Source organism: Primulina tabacum, chromosome 16 (genome assembly GCF_025594145.1).
Source record: "Primulina tabacum isolate GXHZ01 chromosome 16, ASM2559414v2, whole genome shotgun sequence".
Classification (NCBI taxonomy): domain Eukaryota; kingdom Viridiplantae; phylum Streptophyta; class Magnoliopsida; order Lamiales; family Gesneriaceae; genus Primulina; species Primulina tabacum.
Window position 1 is genome coordinate 19,984,079 of NC_134565.1, and position 21,642 is coordinate 20,005,720.

General features: G+C 35.2%; 1 protein-coding gene across 1 annotated transcript; it reads right to left on the bottom strand.

The window, feature by feature from the left end:
• Window positions 1-11,555: 11,555 nt before the first annotated feature.
• Window positions 11,556-16,272, bottom strand: LOC142529334 (protein PEP-RELATED DEVELOPMENT ARRESTED 1, chloroplastic). The gene is made up of 9 exons (XM_075634849.1): window positions 15,928-16,272; window positions 15,308-15,463; window positions 14,827-14,895; window positions 14,575-14,745; window positions 13,183-13,326; window positions 12,935-13,090; window positions 12,757-12,822; window positions 12,436-12,495; window positions 11,556-11,996 (listed from the first exon to the last, which is right to left on the bottom strand). The coding sequence occupies exons 1-9, from the start codon at window positions 16,225-16,227 to the stop codon at window positions 11,952-11,954; spliced, it is 1,167 nt and encodes a 388-aa protein (XP_075490964.1). The 5' UTR covers window positions 16,228-16,272; the 3' UTR covers window positions 11,556-11,951.
• Window positions 16,273-21,642: the final 5,370 nt, after the last annotated feature.

Genomic DNA, 21,642 nt, shown 5'->3' on the forward strand with positions numbered 1-21,642 from the left:
TTTAGAAACTTGCATTTGCGCTTTAGAACCCTCGAACATACGATAGTGGCGTGGGACGCGAAGAAAGACGAACAACGACGAAAAATCCTGGAATTTGCTCTTGATATTTTCGAAAATATGTGTGTAGTGTGTGTGTGTGTGTGTGTTTCGGCTGCTATTCCTCAAGAAAAACCTAGGATTTCTCTTTTTTTATAGATTTTAATTTGCATGTTAATGTACTTAGGTTTTGGGCCTTTGAGTTTAGGAGCAATCAGGCCTACTAATCTTAGGTAAAATAGACCCTAAGAACACCTATTTAATTGAAAAATAAAAGTTTATAAAAATTAGTTTTCAAAAATAATAATTTTGATATTTTAAAAGTCCATCGTTTGCCAAAAACCGGCTTCCCGGATAAAATCAAGCTCGTCTCATAAAATAATTTGAACTCTACCATTTTTAGAAAAATTTAATCATATTTAATCATATTAATAAGCCTTGAAAATATTTATTGAAAAATATTTATTTGATCTTGAACGTCATCGGTCTCCATTCCCCAGCCTATTATCGAATATTTGGGTAAAATCTACAGTTTTCATAAAATCATACAATTAGACCCTTAATCATATAGTGTATGCTTCATGTAAGTATTTAAAATAAATTAAATAAAACAATTAAGTAATTTAAATAATTTGCGTGCATGTGGTTTACGCGGGTTAGTTGGACGTTACATCAAAGAATAGTTTTCCAAGAGATCAAATAAACTGAAGCAAGCACTCGATTAGTCACATATATTCTCATCTAGCTTATCAGTTTATCTACAATTGTTGTGAATCTGGATCATTTAAGATTTATAATTCATATTTTTTCAAACACCAAAAAATGAAAAAAAATGAATCAATTAAGTTTTAGGTGATTGAACAAATTGAGCTGAACTGAACTGAACATGAGATCAACTGAATGTATTATAAGAAAAAATTTGTTTGAAGCCTAACTGATATCAAGGTTTACTGAACTAAAAGCTGAAGATCAACTGGATTAAAAGATAGTTGAGTAAATGAAGAAACATTCTCTGAAGAATCTTAGACTAGTCAGAGTTACAAAGTTTACTTAATGGATAAAGTATTTTGTACCAACAATCTATGAATTGTCAGAAATCCATTAGCACTACCTACAGTATACGAATTGTCAGAAATGACACTGACGTGAAAAAGAAGGGATTAACGGCTATAATATTTGGAACATATATAATATTTGATTTTATTGATAATTGAATCCAAGTCTCTAAATAGTTGAACTTATAAATCAGTTAGGCTCTCTAGAATAATCGCATAAGTTCAAGTATTTAAACTTTCAATAGCCCAACAGCTTTCAAGATTTCGAAGCACACACTTATGTATTATATCATATCAACGAGGGTCAATTGTGCTTAATATTTTCATTTTGAAATACTTGTAAATTGACAGTTAAAATATTGTTCAGTGTAATTTAAGTAAGTAATTAAATTAGGAGTTTCAGTTAGACAGTGATAAAGTCCTACTGAATCGAGTTACAAATTTGTAATATCCAAAGCCTTCTAGTGAACATCATTCCACAAAGAAGAAGAGGTGACATAGGAGTTATTCAAAAATCCGAACATCCAGAAATATATTTGTGTTATTTAAATTTCAGTCAACTTACTCTTGATAACCCAAATATATTTCTTACTTAGCCATTTTTTAGTGTTCAATATGTCAGTTTGACTTTCTTCTGCAAATAACTTAGTTAATTAACCAACTGACATTGACTTGACGAGAATTACTAAATTCAAAGTTGTTTACCCAACCGAATTTTTGGACAAACTAGTGTAATTGTTTATTCAACCCCTATTCTAACCAATCACCCGATCCTAATACACACACACACACACATATATATATATATTAATTTTAATCAATCTATACTTCTCTTCGTTATGTGTTTCCATTTTCAACAAATAATAGTTACACAATTAATTCAACCCAAAAACTAATGAAATAAGAAAAAGTAAAATTCCAATAAAACTCGAAGTAACTGAATTTTATATATTTTGAAAGGTTACCTTTTTTTTTTCATTTTTCTTACTTCAATGTTGTGAAGATATATGTTACGAAAAGTTCTAATATGTTTAATAAAAAACTATAACTAATGATAATAGTGCAACTCAAATATTTTAAGTTATTAATCGTTCTATGTAATGTGCCGAGTGCTCTCCTAATGAAGGAAATTATTTATATTCCAACAATCTCTCTTCCAGTAAATTGTACTTCTTGTAATGTATAAAATTGAACCCGTAAAATTGCTTTAATATCAATTGTAGGATAGAGAAATTAACGTTTGCCAAAATTTATAAGTAGTGGTAATAGTGTTAGAAATATTATTTTCTACAATGAGCTTACATATTTAAATAACAATTATATTATATATACTATCTAATTAATTTTGAGTCTAATAAGTGATTTATAAAGTCTACTCAATTATATATTTAAAGTATGGAATTTAATGTGTAGAAATCATATAGTATTAGGATTGATGGGATTCTAATGAAAGGGTATCATTTAATGTGGTGTTTGGCAAAGGACACATTGCTTTGCTAAGTCCACATTGAAGGGACACATTGAATGGTTTTAGTCCCCAAACCAAATATATATATATACATGTAGTTATCCTTCTTTCCCCATTCAAGAGAGGATTAAGAAAATTCTAATAGGAATCAAAAGTGAGAAACTTGTTGATCCATTGAGGAATCAAGGAGATTTGGTTGTGGAAGGCTTCATCCAAAACACATTTGCTATTATGGATTCCGGTATATTTTATAGTATTTATTCTGATAATTTGACATGAATGTTTAAAGATCTTGTTGTGGTTATGAAATCTAAAGTGCCAACAAATGGTATCAGAGCAATCATTCATGGCAAATTATTGAATTTTTTTATTTTCTTTTTATTATTTTTTTGGATGGAGTCACTGGGTTAGCACATATGCAATCTATGTACTGTGTCTTATTAATGATGTGTATATGGCCTTATGAGGATTCCGTGCATGATTTGAAATTTGATTACTGTTAGAGAGAATTCCTTGCCATCTTGTTTATACCGTAAGTTTTTTTATTTGATTTGAGTAAAGATTAATAATTGCTAAACATAACTTGTTTCATGCATATTATTTCAACCGCTCATCCATCACCAATGGGGTTGCACCATTTCATAAGTTCTGGCCAAGTGAAAGTTGCATCATTTCATGGAGTCATGTTTTTTGAACTTTAGAATTAAATTCGAACTTTAGAATTAAATTCGAGAGTGATTTTCTAGTTTCGAATTTTTTAAGCAATTGCGATTAAATCCAAGTTTTACAAGATATATACTCTTCAATTTGGATTTTTAAGTTTAACGCTTAGAATTCAAAACTGGAAAGTTCAAATGTCGATCGGTGGTTGCAAGTGTTCGAACGGCCATAAGGATGATCGTCAACTATCGATTTGGCCGGTATGGGGCGGCGATGGTGGTCATAGTGGGTGAGGGAGAACGGTTAAGGCATAAAAATCAAATAAATATTAATTAATTAATTACTAGTTTAATTAATTAATTAATTAATCATAAAATGATTTATTTCTCTTTAATCATAATTATTATATGAATTGGATTATTTTTAAATCTCCATGTCAAATTCAATTCATATATTGTCCAATCTTGTGGATTATTTTGTTATAATATTTCAATATAAATTGATTGAAATTATATGTTGTCAAAGTAACCTCTATAATATAGATTTATTTATTTTGAAATATTATAATCTGTGTCTATTATTTATGAAAATATGATCGGCCCAAAGGAAGATTATTATTTAGTCAAATAATACACATGTTAATTTTTAATTATTTTACATTATAAATAATAAGTCGGTCCAAAGAAAGACTTACTATTTGAATAAATTTAATTAATTAAGTATTTGATTACCATGTCAAGAGTACCATTTGCAATTGATAGTTTGTCTAAAGATTAAATATCAATTTTGTGTTAGGTATCTTGTTTTAGGGCCCACCATTATGTGAAGTATTTAATCATATCATATGTATGTTTATTTATTTATTTTATAATTATGATATTATTATGAATTGCGAGCATGATGTATTATCTTTTATTTGTTCAGTCAATACTTCTACTTCTACTATATCTGCTAGTATCAATTCCATTCCTGTGCTTAATGGCACAAACTTCAAGAACTTGAAAGAGAATGTCATGATTGTTTTGGGTTGTATGGACTTGGACTTTGCGCTTCGGGAGGAACGACCTGTACCTCTTACTGAAGGAGGTTCTGCCGATGAAAAGGCAAACATGGATAAATGAGATCGTTCTAATCGCATGAGTCTTATGATCATGAAACGCTCTATTCTTGAAACCTTCCGGGGCTTTATGTCCGAGGAAAAAGTTGCTACTAAGTTCTTAGAGGAAATAGAACAACGTTTTGCAAAGAATGAAAAGGCCGAGACAAGTACTCTTTTGGCTAATCTTGTGTCCATGAAATATAAAGGAAAAGGGAACATAAGGGAGTACATAATGGAGATGTCTCATATCGCTTCCAAACTAAAAGCACTGAAGCTACATCTATCCGATGATTTGCTGGTGCATTTAGTTTTGATTTCTCTCTCTGTGCAATACAGTCATTTTAAGGTGAGTTATAATACTCAAAAGGATAAATGGACTCTTAACGAGCTCATATCTCACTGTGTGCAAGAAGAGGAGAGGATAAAGCGAGAAAGAATCGAAAGTGCAAACTTAGCAACAGCCTTCAAGGACAAAAAAAGAAAAATGAGGAAAAGAAGCTGCAGTTGGGACATCAAACAACAAGAAGCAAAAGAGACAGAATACAGAAATTAGATGTTTCTTTTGCCGTAAAGTTGATCACTTAAAGAAAGATTGTCACAAGTACGCCACTGGCGTATCAAGAAAGGTTCGCTTCTCAATTTAGTTTGTTCTGAAGCTAATTTGAGTTCTGTACCTAAACACACTTGGTGGATAGGTTCTGGTGCTACTACTCACATAAGTGTGTCTATGCAGGGTTGCCTGTGGAGCTGACGACCAAATGATGCTGAAAGATTCATCTATGTGGGCAATGGTGAAACAGCGGCAGTAGAGGCTATAGGAACTTTTAGGTTGTTATTAAAGACAAGTCATTATTTGAATTTGGAAGAGAATTATGTTGTATCGTCTTTTAGACGAAATTTAATTTCAATTTCTCTTTTGGACAATTACTCTTGCTCATTTAGAAATAATAAATTTAGTCTTTTTCATAATTCAAATCTCATTGGTACTGGTTCTTTATTTTTACATGACAACCTATATTTATTGGATACTATTGTCTCATTTAATGAAACCTTGCACACAATTCACGTGGTACAAAACGAAAATTAATTGATAAAGATTCTGTCACACTACAGCATAAGCATCTAGGTCATATCTCATAAGCATCTACGGCATAAGCATCTAGGTCACATCTTGATCCTCTTGATTTTACAAATTTTCAAATTTGTATTGAGTGTATAAAGAGGAAATAGACAAACACAAGAAAATTAAGTGCAAACAAATGCTTGGATGTCTTAGAACTAATTCATACTGATATTTGTGGACCATTTCCTACAGCTTCATGGAATGGCCAACGGTATTTTATTACGTTCATAGACGATTATTCAAGATATGGGTACCTATATTTAATCCATGAGAAGTCTCAAGCATTAGACGTATTTAAGATATTCAAAGCTGAAGTTGAAAATCAACTTGGCAAGAAAATTAAAGCCGTCAAATCTGATCGTGGTGGAGAATACTATGGCAGGTACGATGGATCTAGTGAACAACGTCAAGGACCTTTCGCAAAATACCTAGAGGAATGCGGTATCGTCCCGCAATACACAATGCCGGGCAAACCCAGCATGAATGGTGTTGCTGAAAGACGAAATAGGATGCTTAAGAATATGGTAAGAAGTATGATTAGTCATTCTTCTTTGCCAGAATCTCTCTTGAGAGAAGCTTTAAAAACTGCAGTTTATATCCTCAATCGGGTTCCTAGCAAAGCAGCAGCAAAAACCCCTTATGAACTATGGATAGGCAAAAAGCCAAGCATTAATCATCTTCATATTTGGGGTTGTCCAGCAGAGGCAAGACCTTACAAGCCTCATGAAAAGAAACTGGACTCTTGAACTGTAAGTTGCTACTTTGTTGGTTACTCTGAGCGCTCAAGGGGTTTTAAATTTTATGTTCCTACTACTAAGAATATTTTCGAGACAGGAAAGCAAGATTTCTTGAGAAAGTTGAGTTTGTGGATGGAGATAAGGTTAGAAATATTGCCTTTGAAGAGGAATTTGTTAATATTCCATTTATTGCAATTGATAATGGTCAATACGTTATTCAAAATGCAAATTTGGATAATCAAGGCAATATAAAAGAACCACAAAATATAGAAACAACTCCTGTAGTGCAAACTCAACAATCTGAAGAAAATATGCCATTACGAAGATCCACTAGAGAAAGGAGAACTGCAATTTCGGATGACTATTTTGTTTTTCTCCAAGAACATGAAAATGATATAAGCATGGTGGAGGATCCAATCAACTTTCATCAAGCCAAACAAAGTCCCAATTCTCAAAAGTGGATAGATGCAATGAATGATGAGATGAAATCCATGATGGAAAATGACGTTTGGGATCTCGTTGAATTGCCTGAAGGTGTCAAACCTATTGGTTGTAAATGGATATTTAAAACCAAAAGGAATTCGAAAGGCAATATCGAGAAATATAAGGCACGTCTAGTTGCCAAGGGGTTCACTCAAAAGGAAGGCATCGATTATAAAGAGACTTTCTCTCCTGTTTCAACGAAAGACTCTTTTAGAATCATAATGGCACTTGTAGCTCATTTTGACTTAGAGTTACATCAGATGGATGTTAAAACTGCGTTTCTTAATGGTAACATTGATGAAACGATATACATGACGCAACCAGAAAACTTTGTATCAGGCGACCCAAAGAAAATGGTTTGCAAACTAAAGAAATCCATCTATGGTCTCAAACAAGCTTCTCGTCAATGGTATCACAAATTTCACCAAGTAATTATCTCATTTGGTTTTGAGGTAAACAAAGTTGATGATTGTGTATATCATAAGTTCGGTGGGAGTAAATACATATTTCTAGTATTATATGTCGATGATATCATACTTGCTAGTAGCGATGTAGGCTTATTGCACGAAACCAAGAGATATCTGACCAAAAATTTTGAGATGAAAGATCTTGGGGACGCCTATTTTGTATTAGGTATACAAATACATCAAGATCGCCATCGATGCATTCTTGGGTTATCACAAAAGAGCTATAATCAAAAGAATTCTTGATAGATTCGGCATGAAAGGATGTTCTCTAGGAGACACTCCTGTTGCTAAGGGCGATAAATTTAGTTTGAGTCAATGCCCTAGAAATGAGTTGAAACAAAAGGATATGCAAAAAATTCCTTATGCATCAATTGTAGGAAGTTTGATGTATGCCCAAGTATGTACGCGTCCAGATATTGCGTTCATTGTAGGAATGTTAGGCAGATATTTATGTAATCCAGGGATGGATCACTGGAAAGAAGCCAAACGAGTTATGCGTTATTTGCAAAGAACAAAAGATCACATGCTCACTTATCGGAAATCAAATAATTTGGAGATCATTGGGTATTCTGATTCTGATTTTGCTGGATGACAAGATAGTAAAAGATCCACTTCAGGCTATATTTACTTGTTAGCCGGAGGGGCTATTTCATGGAAAAGTGCTAAGCAGACACTCATAGCTTCATCCACTATGGCGGCAGAGTTTGTTGCTTGTTACGAGGCATCTAATCATGGGATATGGTTGAGAAATTTTGTCACTGGGTTGCGTGTTGTGGATAACATTGAAAGACCGTTAAAGATATATTGTGACAATAATTCGGCAGTACTTTATTCCAATAACAACAGAAGCTCTTCGAAATCAAAGCATATAGACATCAAGTTTCTTGTTGTTAAAGAAAGAGTTCAGAGTCGTCAAATTACTATAGAACATATTGGGACAAACTTTATGATTGAGGATCCGCTTACTAAAGGATTACCACCTAAGGTCTTTCACGAGCATACTGCTTATATGGATGTTGTACTATTTGATGATGTGCATGTTTAGTGGGAGTTTGTATTTTAATGTTCTTTGGTACATATATACATTTTTTATGTTTGTGTTCCTGCAGAATAAATTATTTGGTTCAATTCTTAAACTCTGAATGTTACTTATGATTTATTTGATTTCATTAAAGAATATTGTTGGACTAGTTGGAATTAGGCATGTTGATCACATAGCATGTAATTTCCATGCTACACATCCATACTTGATCTATATCATTGAATATATCAGTAAGGTGACCATTGATGGATCTAGTTATGAATAAATGTAACAAAGATCGCTTTGATTCCATTCTGATATATTAGATGGACCAGATTGTTGCTAAGAAAATTGGATAGTTAATTTTTGCGCATTCAAGTCCATATAATATAATTGATCAAGAAACATATGAAGCCCAAGTGGAAGATTGTTAGAAATATTATTTTCTACAATGAGCTTACATATTTAAATAACAATTATATGATATGTACTACCTAATTAATTTTGAGTCTAATAAGTTATTTATAAAGTCTACTCAATTATATATTTAAAGTATGTAATTTAATGTGTAGAAATCATATAGTATTAGGAATGATGGGATTCTAATGAAAAGGTTTCATTTAATGTGATGTTTGGCAAAGGACACATTGCTTTGCTAAGTCCACATTGAAGGGACACATTGCTTTGCTAAGTCCACATTGAAGGGACACATTGAATGGTTGTAGTCCCCAAACCAAATATATATATATACATGTAGTTATCCTTCTTTCCCCATTCAAGAGAGGCTTAAGAAAATTCTAATAGGAATCAAAAGTGAGAAACTTGTTGATCCATTGAGGAATCAAGGAGATTTGGTTGTGGAAGACTTCATCCAAAACACATTTGCTATTATGGATTTCGGTATATTTTATAGTATTTATTCTGATAATTTGACATGAATATTTAAAGATCTTATTGTGGTTATGAAATCTAAAATACCAACAAATAGTACAACTAAATATTTTAAACTGTACAACAATTTAAACATCTATGGATCGTTCTCACATGAGAACATTATTACACTTCACACCGTGTGATATTTTAGAAAGTATAAGAAATATAAGTCGGTAATTCATTATTGCGTTTATGTGCCTATATTTATATAGATAGATAGATAAATCGAGTGTCCGGATTTTGTCATGACTAAGTTTCAAATTTGGTTGGATCTGGTTTGAGGCCTTATATATTTTTGTAAAACAAAATATTACAAACATATAGACAATCACGTAATGGTGATCCAAGTGAAATTTATTGATTTTGGGTTTTTCTTCTTCTTTTTTTTTTTTTTTGGGCGACGGGTGCGATAATGGGATGACGAGATTGTCGTTTTCAAAAAGTACAAGGGTCCAGCAAGTTAAAGATGGTTTGCTCTGAAGAAGTTCGAATTGATAACCCAACGGCTCTGTCACCTCGCCCTATAAAATCCTCCACGATATGAAATAAATGTATCTGATAAATTACATTATTTCTTATTTAGCTTCAATATTTTAAATTTTTATTTATTTTAGATTTAAATAATTTCATAATATATTTTTAAAAATTTATTGGATAACAAAATATGTATTTTCCCGAGCTATCTTCTTTCTAAATACATACCTTTGAACGACGAAAAAAAAATAAAACTAAAAAAGTGTTATTCAACAATTTAAATTTTGAAAAACATTTAAACAAAAAAAAGTGATAATCAAAATATTTAACCTAAAATTGAAAAAAAAAAAAAAAAAACTAGAAAAAGTGGTTGATTTCGTCCTAACAAAAGTAGCATTAGATCTGACTTGAATTAAGAACGGTTGGTGGTAGTGGTAGTGGTAGTGGTAGTGGTAGTGGTAAAGTCCAATAGATTGATATAATTTATTTTTAAAATGTTTTTATATAATTTCATATATACAAAATATAGTTTCAATTTCCATCCCATGCAGTGACCTATATGAATTAAATCGAAATCGTTTGTCTAAAGTTTAATGATTCACATTATATTATAGATGTGAATTAAGACTCACGTGCAATGTTGAGAGCCATCATTGATGATGTAGAGGCACAGTGAAGAAAATGGGGAAGACAAGACTACTTAGTGAAGACAGCTGGAACATAATGGAAACTAAAAAGAAGAAGAGGGTTTTAAAGCTTTTGTAGATGCATCTATGTTTAATGTAGCCAAACACAAATGTTACATGAATTATAAAGATTTGGATTGAATATTTCTCATCTTATTATATGGTTAAATGTTAGTCATCGGATCATCGACATATATGTTAAGCTTCAGTAAAAATATGAGAGATTCACATGATCTAATGATATTGAAATAGAAGGTGAAATATTCCCGATATGACGTAGATCAACAACAATCATAATAATCATCATCATTGTTATTTTATTATTATAATATATCAATAATAATGAGATTATTATCATTATAAAATATAAAATATTTTTTTAAGCTATACTTATTTTAAAAATCTTATAATTATTATAGTAATTTTATTAATATTCTAATAATTATTGATACAATTATAATTGTACTTATTATTATATTTTAATTTTTTTTGTTTAAAATAAAAAAAAAATACAAAAAATAACTACTATATTATTTCTATATTTTCACATCTTTTTTGTAATCATCATATAAAAAATCTTATAATATTAAACAATCAACCATTTTAAGATTTATTATCTTATTTTATTCAAACAGTTTAAAATTTTATTTTTAAAATAATACATCACATTTTAAGCTCTTAAAACAACTTATAAGATACATGAATTTATGAGTCGTTTTAAATAAGTTTAACCAAACGTTCTCTTAATTCAGTAGAGGATAAATTGACCATTGTAATTGAATGAGCTAATTAAAACGAAATAAACTGGACTACAATAAAATTTTGTAACTAAACAAAATTGGTCGGTTTTTTTTTTTTTTTTTTTTGCCTAAACGCTTATCATATTTAAAGTTTTTTGTGTTATAAATAATATTTTATTATCAAATTGTCATTTATTTTTTGTTCTTATTTAATATAACATATTATCCTCAACACCATATGTTGCACAAGACTAAATAAATATTTTTTTTATGTAAATCGTAGCTAGTAAATATACAATCACCCCAATCAATCAGTATTACACCAAAAACTATTGAAAAGCAAATAAATAAAATTGATTTAGAATGAGATATGATAACAGACATTGATGATGAGCTGCCCAAAATGTTGCATTCATTCTTCATCAAGGGAAGGGCAGAAGGTCTTGTCTTGTAGGCCCTTCTACACATGGGTTTCTATCAATTTACATGTACAAATCTTGGCCATTGTCATCATTGCCAATTTGCAACTCATTCAGCAGTGACAAAAGGCTATTTGGTCAAGAATGATGCAAGTTTGTGTATCGATCCATGCAAAATTCATATAATTTATTACTTACAATTCGTTTATTATAAATGTTTAATATTCAAATCATGTTATAATATGTTTAAGAAAACACAATAAGTCTGTAAATGTTTGGTAAAATATATTTTAGAAAGATCAAGTTCTAAAAAAAAAACTTAAAAGATTAAACTATCACTATCTCAGACATTTTAGAGGTATTTCAAAATTTTTACACCGACAGAAAGAAACATAATTGCTTCATGGTAAGCAGATTTGTGAATTGAGGCAGTGCATCAACGATATGCGTGTCCACATGTGTATAGAGCAGAAGGCATCTCCGCTGTGTACTAGCACCATATCTTGTAAATGATTCCCTGCTTTGCAAAACTTCATTTTGGTGAGGAAAACTAGAACGCAATTTCTTGAAGAATTTGGAGTGTGTTCTGATGAACCTGCAACATAGACAAGAATTGAAGGATTCGATGTTGCATTCGTCTGAAATCACATTTTTTAGACACATGAATTCATGGGAAGTAACCCAATAATAGTATCGATACTTAAACAAGATCCTTCATGTAAGATAACTTCAGAAAATATACACAAGGAATCATCATCAAAGGTGCACACGTGCACGTTAGCTGCGTGTTGGTACTAGGCTACCATCGTGTTTATACAGATCTTTTTAAGTCCTGTTTTGACCCATCATGCATTAAAATTCCCTCTTTCATTTACAATCCAAATTATTCACTACAATATTGATGCAAAAAACTGGATAATGTGATCTTCGAAGAAAGATATAAAGGATGCCCACGACTCAAAATGAAAGCATGAAATTTCTTCCATTCATTGTTCTCATTGGCACTCTTTTTCTTGAGAGAGAAATTAGGTTACCCATTCTAGATGCTGTGCTGTAACTCCAGATGTGTTTCCTGCATAGATTCCACCTAGTACCTAATATCCCGACAAACAAAGATCAGAGAAAAAGTAAGAACACTTGAAGAAAATTTGTCGTAAGGCTCTCTGAGAATCCATCTGTGTTTTTTAGCAGCTGTGTGCATAATAGATCAAACAGACTAAAGGGAAACATTGGTCCTTGATAGATGGTACAAAAAATTACATAACCCAAACATAATCATTTTTTCTTGAGGGTACGCAGGATAGATGTCCAAACAACAAAAGTGTGAGTACACAAATCCAAAAACACAATGTTACCTTGGATACAGTCTCAAGAAACATGCCAGGTCGCACAGGTAATGGCTTACGACCACTGACACTACCCTGGAGATCAAGATTTGATGTCAAAACATGTGCTACCTAGGTATGTAAATTATAATAAGTTTGTTTTAACAAAAAAATTTTGGTTGGTTTGTTTGATTAGAGACTGTCTCACCCTTCCTGCTACTCCACTTAAAATCTTCTCACCTACTACTCCATCTTCACTTTCAGAAGTTTCTGCACCTTCGTCTTCTCCTTGCATTACACGTTTTATCATACCACGTACAGTTTTCCCTGGTCTTAGAGCGACAAGTTTAGTTAAAAAGTTTACCTGTAAAATGCATGACAATCAATATAACCCACCAGTAAATGAAACAAATCTCTATCAAATGGCAAGGTCATGATGACCCAAAGAATACAGACCTCTGATTCAGGGAGTGTGCTAAGACCACGATCATTTCTCTCATCCAATATTCCACCTCCAATCATATTCCTGGCTTCTTCTCTGATCAAAACAAGTCTTGCAAGTAGCTTCCGGTCAGGAACAACAGGACGTGATTCCATCGTCTGCAGAAGATTTAATCAGCATTGGTCCATCCATGATCCATCAAGGGACATACTATCATCAGTACAAAACTCAGTTCAAGAAAAGGTGCCAGAAAATAAAAGAAATCAAAACATCCTCACATTTTCAGCACTTTAATTCTTTGTTACATGCTAAAGAATAATCCATGACTGTCCACCCCAGGACCGCCTAAAAACAACTTTGGTACAGTCACGCCAGAGTTGTTCTACATCACAGGGAGTTCAAAAACAAGTTTATTGTTACTGAATGATAACTATTTCAAGGATCAAGAGATATCTAGAACCAAATTACTAATATGGAATCTGATGAGCTTAACTTGGTATACTTGTAAGTTAGAGATGTAATCAAGATGAGAAACGATTCCAACTTAGAGTTTCTTTCTTGTCCACTGGAAAGGACACAGTAGATAAAAATATTCACGCTGATGGAGAATACAAAATATCAGCTTAGGCAAGTAAAAGTTGCGCTCACTACAATATACCAACGGTTCACGTACCTTTTCCCCTTACTTTTCAAAGACTATTTTTTATCAATACAAATGTAGATTTTTATCAAGGGATGGATGATAGTTGCATAGCATGAGTAACTTGGGCCAAGACCCAAGACAAAGGCAAAAAGGCACTTGCCATTTTATCCAATGTACGAAAAATAATATAGAGTACGGCATCATTTGATATACATATATCAAAATACCAAAACATGTTAAATTCTCAAACACAGAAGAAGGTGCTTGCCATAGAATACCCAGCCCTCATCCCCCTCTCTTTATATGGCTTGAAAAATTACCTATCATATTATTTACTGAAGTTTTCCTCGTTAACTTACAGAGCTTCCAAAATCAAATGACATCAGATAAAAAAAAAACCTGTATGGGAGAAGGCCTCGACGTCATAGAGCAATATTGTCTTTCAACCAGAAACACACAAATGCTCCAAGATATTGATTTACTTTACAAGAAACTTTTGTGCTTGTTAATGAAGTCTTATAAAACAATGGCACCTTTGATAGAAAATCTGTCAATGTTCTGAAGAATAACGACGCCATATTACAGGCATTTCACAGATAAAATTAACAACGGTGCACAAATGAGGTGGTCTGAATTTTATACTCATCTTGGGAGCAATTATTTTTTGTTCTATTGAAACTTGTGACAATCAAAAGGTACCATATACACCAATAGTTGGTAGATACTGTCAAAAAACAAAGCATTCATCGTTCCAAAAGCCCACCTCCAAAAGGTCATCAGCCTGGTTAGATATGTCATTCAAATTAGCCCCGGGCAGATGAACTTTTGTACCATTTTCACTTTTAAAAACACCACCACCTGCAGCAACTCGCCTCAGTAATTCATGCCTGCTCTCTTTTTCTGGAGTTCTGCAAAGCAGGCCAATTACTTGAACCTAAAATGAAATAGAACACAGCAGAATTAAGAAGAGAATTTGGACAGGTATAATGGTAGTTGAGTTCATGAGTGTTCTCACATGTGGGGGACATTTTTTCGTGAGATGAGATAATACAGTCTCCTTAATAACCTCCAACAGAGATTTCCTCTGCAAAATAAATAATTGAGGATCACATGAATCTGCCCAGGCTCAGTGAGCTATAAAACAGTATTCAGACTTGTATTATTAGTATCAACTTGATTTTACTTATATAAAAAGATTAAACATACCAATCTCATATAGCTTAGTGAAATGAAACTTGTCGCCATAATTTGAAATTAATTCATAATCGAAGTCCTTACAATATGAGAAGGGATACAGTACACTTTTTGATATGCCAAGATAGTTTTTCTTACACCCGACATAAACCTATTATGTTTCCAAATTTACCCTTATGCATATCTCTTTAACTTGAGGTTACAGATACAATGAAACAATTTACAGTCATACAAAATAAAATGTTGCATTACTTTCGAATCATAAAAATAAATTGTGGCTTATATGCATTTCCTACCATTACCTTATCATCCCGGTCTCTTTCCGCAAGCTGTATCATGTAATCAAGTCCCATCATAAATCCTGTCTCCATCTCATCAACTCTCTTCCCAATCACTCCTTGTGCAGCTAATTGTACTGCCAGCTCCTCAGATGCTTCATCCATGTTCATATCCTCCAACTACTCTTACATGTATGCACCAGAAATAAATTTGTTACACCTGATCTCTTAACTACAGGAATGGACCAGGGAAGATAATGGGGAAAGCTAATTCAGATTTTCAATGGTGAATTTCGCCAAGAACAATGACATGATGTTTTGCAATTCTGCAGGCCGTAGCATTATCTTAGATTGAAATTAGTTTCCAAGTCTAATTCTTCTTGACATCATGTGCATGAGGATAGGGAAGGGATCACTATTGGAATTTCTGATACATTCCAGATTAGCGTAGTAGCTAGATAAACATCAGTTTCAGATCATTAGCACCTTATTTAACAAAATTTGCACACACAACACATGCATTGACTGAACAACTCAGCAACATATTATACACATACAAAAAACTTAAGAAAATGAACAACACTCAAAATAACAGCATAATCCCAGTAAAATGAACTCTCAAAACTGAACCGATAAGTACTTACGAGCTTTGCCATTTCTTCAAGAACAGAGATGACCTGTTCGCCACCCTTAAGCAGGAGTTCATGTTGGGCAGCATCCCATTTCCGGTTCTCGTTATCTCCGATTCCCTTACTACCCACGCCACCATTTGCGAAGAATTCTTCCACCCCAGAAGAGCCCACGTGTACGGATAGGGTGGAAAACTTTGCCCGGTTCAGTTGGAAATTGCGATGTGGGTTGAGAAAAAATGATGGGATTGTTGAATTTGAAAGCGAAGCGGAGGAAGAAATGGTAATTGCTGCTGGGATTGAGGGTGCGGCCATTGGAGAGCACTCCGCAAAATTGTTGCAAGTATTATAAAAATAGTTTGGATATTTAAGCCATAGGAGGCGTTTTTACAAATATGGATATATAAATATCTAATATGATTAGAGACATATAAGCAAAATACGATACTCATTTTTTGTTTAACCCAGACCAGTAATAGTTTCATTTCTCAAACCTTTATTTTTTTCATCTTTTAGGTAGCTTAAAAACACTCAAATAAGTCCAATTTTTTAAACTGTTTTTTATTTTTTTTGTTGTTTAGATAAATATTGAATTTTTTATTTTAAAATTGAAGAAGAAGCTACATAAGCCATAAATTCTAATCTCAAAAAAAAAAAAAAAATTGTAATCAAACTATATAATTTTTAAGAAAAACATTTTTTTTGAAAAAAATTTAATCCGTTGACTTTTCAATCAAACATACTTATATTAGGCAAAAATTTGTGTGAGACGGTCTCACGAGTCGTATTTTATGAGACATATCTCTTATTTGGGTTATCCATTGATACCCCATGGATGAACCCACTACCCTTGGCCCATTCCTAGCCCAGATGGAAGACATGAATGAGCCCACTACCCTTGGCCCATCCCTAGCCCAAATGGAAGACAAGCCCATCAAGGGCCCATGTATCCTCCTATAAATATCAGGTTTGAGTGTTCTGTAGAACCCGTAAATCAGTCTACGTATAAGCCATGCATAATTCTAGATTTTTTAAAAATTAAATTGACTTCATTGCATGATTATTTTAATGCATTTCTTTGAAGCTAATTATTTTATTATTTCATTGCAGTAGTTTGATTTTTTCAGTTATTTCAGTGAGGCCAGACTGGAGTTAGAGTTTTGAGATAGAATTTAAGATTCGAGAAATATTTCCAGAAGTTAATTTAGCTAGCAAGTAAGTTCATTTAAGTTAAAAAGGATGTTTTGAGGATTTAATTTAATTACTTGAGGTGATTAAGGAATAAGTTCATTTAAGTTCCAATAATTAAGGGTTAATTCACTAAATTATTTAAAGGATTAGTGAGGCTTTTAAGGGTTATTAATTTACTAGATAATCAACATTTTTTCCTCCATTTATTAGTGAATTTTCGGCGCCCCTAAGTTGCTAGACTATCCCTTGCCAACTCATCACCCTTTGACCCATTCTTGGTTGAATTAGCATAATGATCTTTTTAATTCTTGGTCCACCTTAATTAAGTAAATATTTAGCATTGTCCTAGTCTAATAAACTCAAGAATTCGGCCACCCTATTCTAGAAGCATCCAACAAAGATTTGATAGCAAACCACAATTCAAATTCAAATTTGAGGGAGACTTGGTCTTGATTTGGCCTTATATTTTGCACCATTCTCCTCCACTCTTTTAACCACTTATTTCCCCTCCATACCACCGAAATTCAGAGTGTATTCAGAGGTAAAATCGTGAGTCTTAGCTAGAGAGAAAGGAAGAAAAAACCGAGAGCAAGAAAGAAAACAAAAGAAACGTTCCACTCCTCCGTGCCGCGTCGTCGTCGTTTCGTTCGTTTTCTTTCGAAACGAAACCAGGCATGTCTAGATTTCTTGTAAACCTCAATCAAGTCATATTATCAATTATTTTTCAGTACATGATCAGGTTTTATCATGCAAAACCGAAATACATCAAAAAATTTTCAGAAAAACATCCATGCAGATTTCGATTTTTCTTGTGCAGTTCACGGCTCCTTCTTGTTTTGTGGTTTCAGGTTATGGATCGACTCCAGGCTCCCAAGGCGACGTCTATGCATGTAATAGGATGCATTAGGACCCCACTTGTACAATGGTTTAACCCCATACTAGCTGGAAAACAAGGAAAGGACAGCAACTCCACATGTGTCCATTTGTACCGTTCGAAAATTCAGTTTGGTTGTCCAAGGGAAAGGATCTGATCATGGCTGCCCTAGGGGCCTATAGCCATGGTTAGATCACTCCCCTAGCATATCTAAGACGTTACTAAGTCGCCCTTTTGGTGGCTTGGTCCATGGCACATCGGTTTTTACATAAAACATCAAGAACAACCCCTCCCCTCTCGGCCCATTCGGTTTTGACAGCACATGTACTTCGAGTTGGTTGGTTTGGTGTGGATCTTGGTTGGCCTATGGCCCTTAGCCACGATTCATACCATGCCCCTAAATGTCTAGATCGTGCCATGGTCAATCAAATGGCCACTGGAACGACATGAGACAGAAATCAAAACAAAACACTACACACGCACGCATGAGGGCCCTCGGTAAGAGTTTTCGGTTGGTTGCTGGAAAGGTGAGGATTGTGGCTGGCCTAGGGCCCTTAGCCATGGTTCAAATCATTCCTTGGGACGTTGTGGAGAGGCTTTGGTCGGTGGTTCACGCCCCAATGGCCAAAAGTCTCGCAAACGACGTGATGCAAGCAAGGTTGCAGCTGCTGGAAATTTACAGCAAGTTGCTGTGTCGGTTCGGAGGCTCGTTTGAGTTCTTGGTTGGCTTTTAGCCTGTGGCCTTGGACTGGACAGTGCCTCATCAAGTTAGGAAGGTCGTGTTTTTGACCGTTTGTGATTCGGATCATTTTTGAGGTCGTACGAGAATTTACGGTGCGATGTGCCAAATTGACTCTCGAAAGAGCGTTTCTTGTTTTGGCCTCCATTTCACCTAGATTTCGACCCTCATCATTTTAGGAGCATTAGTTCATAATTTCAAGCGTATTTTAATCATGACTATACGTCGGTCGCCAGTGACCGATCAGTTCAGTTTGGTACCACCCGGTCGCCAGTGACCGGCCAGCTCAGTTCAGTTTTATACTCCCCGGTAGCCAGTTTCCGATCAGTTCAGTTCAGTGCAGGGGCCACAGGCGTAGACCATAATCTCAACAAAAAATTTTTACCAGTTATTTCAGTACAAGGCTCCAAGGAGCAAACATTTTTACTATGATTTCAGTTCAGTTATGCACGTATTATAATTGCTCAGTACAAGTTATTTTCAGTATGCCTCATGACATGATATTTTATCCATGCAAATTACATTTTCTAGTTACCTACGATATTTGCATGCTGAGTCTTTAGGCTCACTAGACTTGATTGTTGTAGGTACTGATGACGCCAGGGCCGAGGGCGGGGACCAGTGAGCCAGCTTGGGTCGACAGTAGTGGCACCCAAGGACCTCAGTTTCAGCACTTGCCACTTTTTTATGCTCAGACATTTTATCAGCTGTTGAATATTTTTAAATTGTTATTTTCGGCAAATTTTATTTTCTTCCGCTGCTATATTTTAAACATTGAACTTAAGTTATCAGTTGATTTTATGAACGAGGCACTCCATTTATTTTTAAAAAGAAAATTTTTAATTTTCCGCAAATTTCCAAGCTAAGAATTTTCGGGCCACGACAATTGGTATCAGAGCCGACCTTTCTTAGTACGGTGTGGTTCGGGGACGAACTAAGCGGAAGCTGGTGGGCATGTGAGGCCCGGGGCCGAAGAGAGCAGGGGGTGATCGCCGGTGCCATCAGTTGCACGGACAATGAGCGGCTCCTAGGCAGGCTTCTAGGTGGAGGGAACATGAATGAACCGACCCACACGGGAATGAGAGGAATTCCGAGACTGTTCAATGTAATGGACTGTACAGTTGAAGAGGGCTTAAAAGATTTGATTTGTACTACTCATATCACGAAGGTGCATCTTCTTTTCGGTAGCTCATCACATAAGAACTCCAAAGTTAAGCGTGCTTGACTTGGGGCAATTTTGGGATGGGTGACCTCCTGGGAAGTTTCCCAGGGTGCGTGTGAGTGAGGACATAAGCACGCTGGAAAGACTCGTCTTGATACAGTGAGGACAGTCGTCGAATCTGGGGCGTTACATGTTCAGTTAATTCATTCACTATATTGTTTTCAGCAGTACCCTTAGCTGCTCCCTCTATATATCCTCAGTCACTGACTTGAGCGTCGGAGGGGCTACGCCAGGACACCCTCCTGGCCCATTTTTAACGGTTTTTTTTGTGATTTCAGGCTCAGTACAATTTCAAAACCATGCGTCTGTACTAGTGACACTTGCTGGAAGCGGACCCTAAATTTCCCGCGAGTATCACTTGGCGCCGTCAGTGGGAAATTTGAGTTGAGACGTAAATATGGTAGGGAAGAGAGGGAGTGGAAGAGCTACCTCAACATCATCGCATCCTCGGAGGGGACCCGAACCATCTCATGCTGAGACAATACCGGAATAACTGCATCTTGAGACGAGACAGGAACAACCTCGTCAAGAGACAAGAATCGAGCAGCCCATTCACGAGACGAGGGTCGAGCAAACCCGTCCCAATGAGAATGTGGGGAACTTGACCCTGGAATAGCTGGGCCAATTTATCACCCGAACTGTGGACGAGGCCATGAAAAGGAATCAAGAATCTATCTTTGTAGAGGAACAGGCCGCCCGGCAGGAGCGTGAGGAAAATGTTGAAGTCCACCAGAGCAGGGTTGAAGAGACGCAACCCCCTCAAAGTAGAGAGATTAGTGAGATGTGGAAGGAGATACGGAGATTGAGGGAGCAGGTAGGAAGCAGGGCGCCGGTACCCAAGAGAAGAAGCCTTTTTTCACTATTCATCTTGGAAGAAGGGCTTCCCCAAAATTTCCGACAATCGAACGTTGGAGAATATGACGGACATACAGACCCCGAAGAACACTTGGGGAGATTTGAGAATGCAGCTCTGTTGCACCAATATTCTGATGGAGTTAGATGCAGGGTGTTTTTGGGCACGTTGGTAAGGTCAGCCCAACAATGGTTTAATACCCTGAAGCCCAACTCCATACAGTCTTTCGAAAATTTTTCTGTAGCTTACTTGCACCGATTTGCCAGCTGCAAGAGGCACCAGAAAAACTACTTGAGTTTGTTTGTAATGAAACAGCAAGAGGCTGAAACTTTATGGGAGTTTGTCCAGCGCTTCAACAGCGCAGCGTTGGAAATACCAGCGGCTACCCCCGACATCATGATAAGTACCTTTACCCAAGGGCTGAGGGGGAGGGGGGAGAATTCTTCAAATCGCTGGTCAAGAAACCTCCGTCGAGCTATGATGACTTGTTAGCTCGGGCGGAAAAATATGTAAAATTGGAAGATGCCCAACGGTATAGAAGGATGGAAAACCGGCCCGGAGGGAGTAGGGTGGAGGGAGCCGAGAGAGGCGGTAAGAAGAGAGGTGCAGGTGAGAGGGAGGAGGACAGAACCAGAAGTAGAGGACAATTCTCATCACATGTTCCTCTGAATAGGAGTCGGGATAAGGTGATGGAGATGAGGGAGTCAGGGGAGAGTGGGGAGAAGTTGCAGAGGGTTGAGAGCAGTGCTCGACCTCCGCCGCGGGGTAGACAAGAAGGATCCTCGTCCAGGAGTGAACTGAGATCTCGCCCATCTTCTAGGCGGGGTCGAGGCCCTCCGTGGATAGGATCG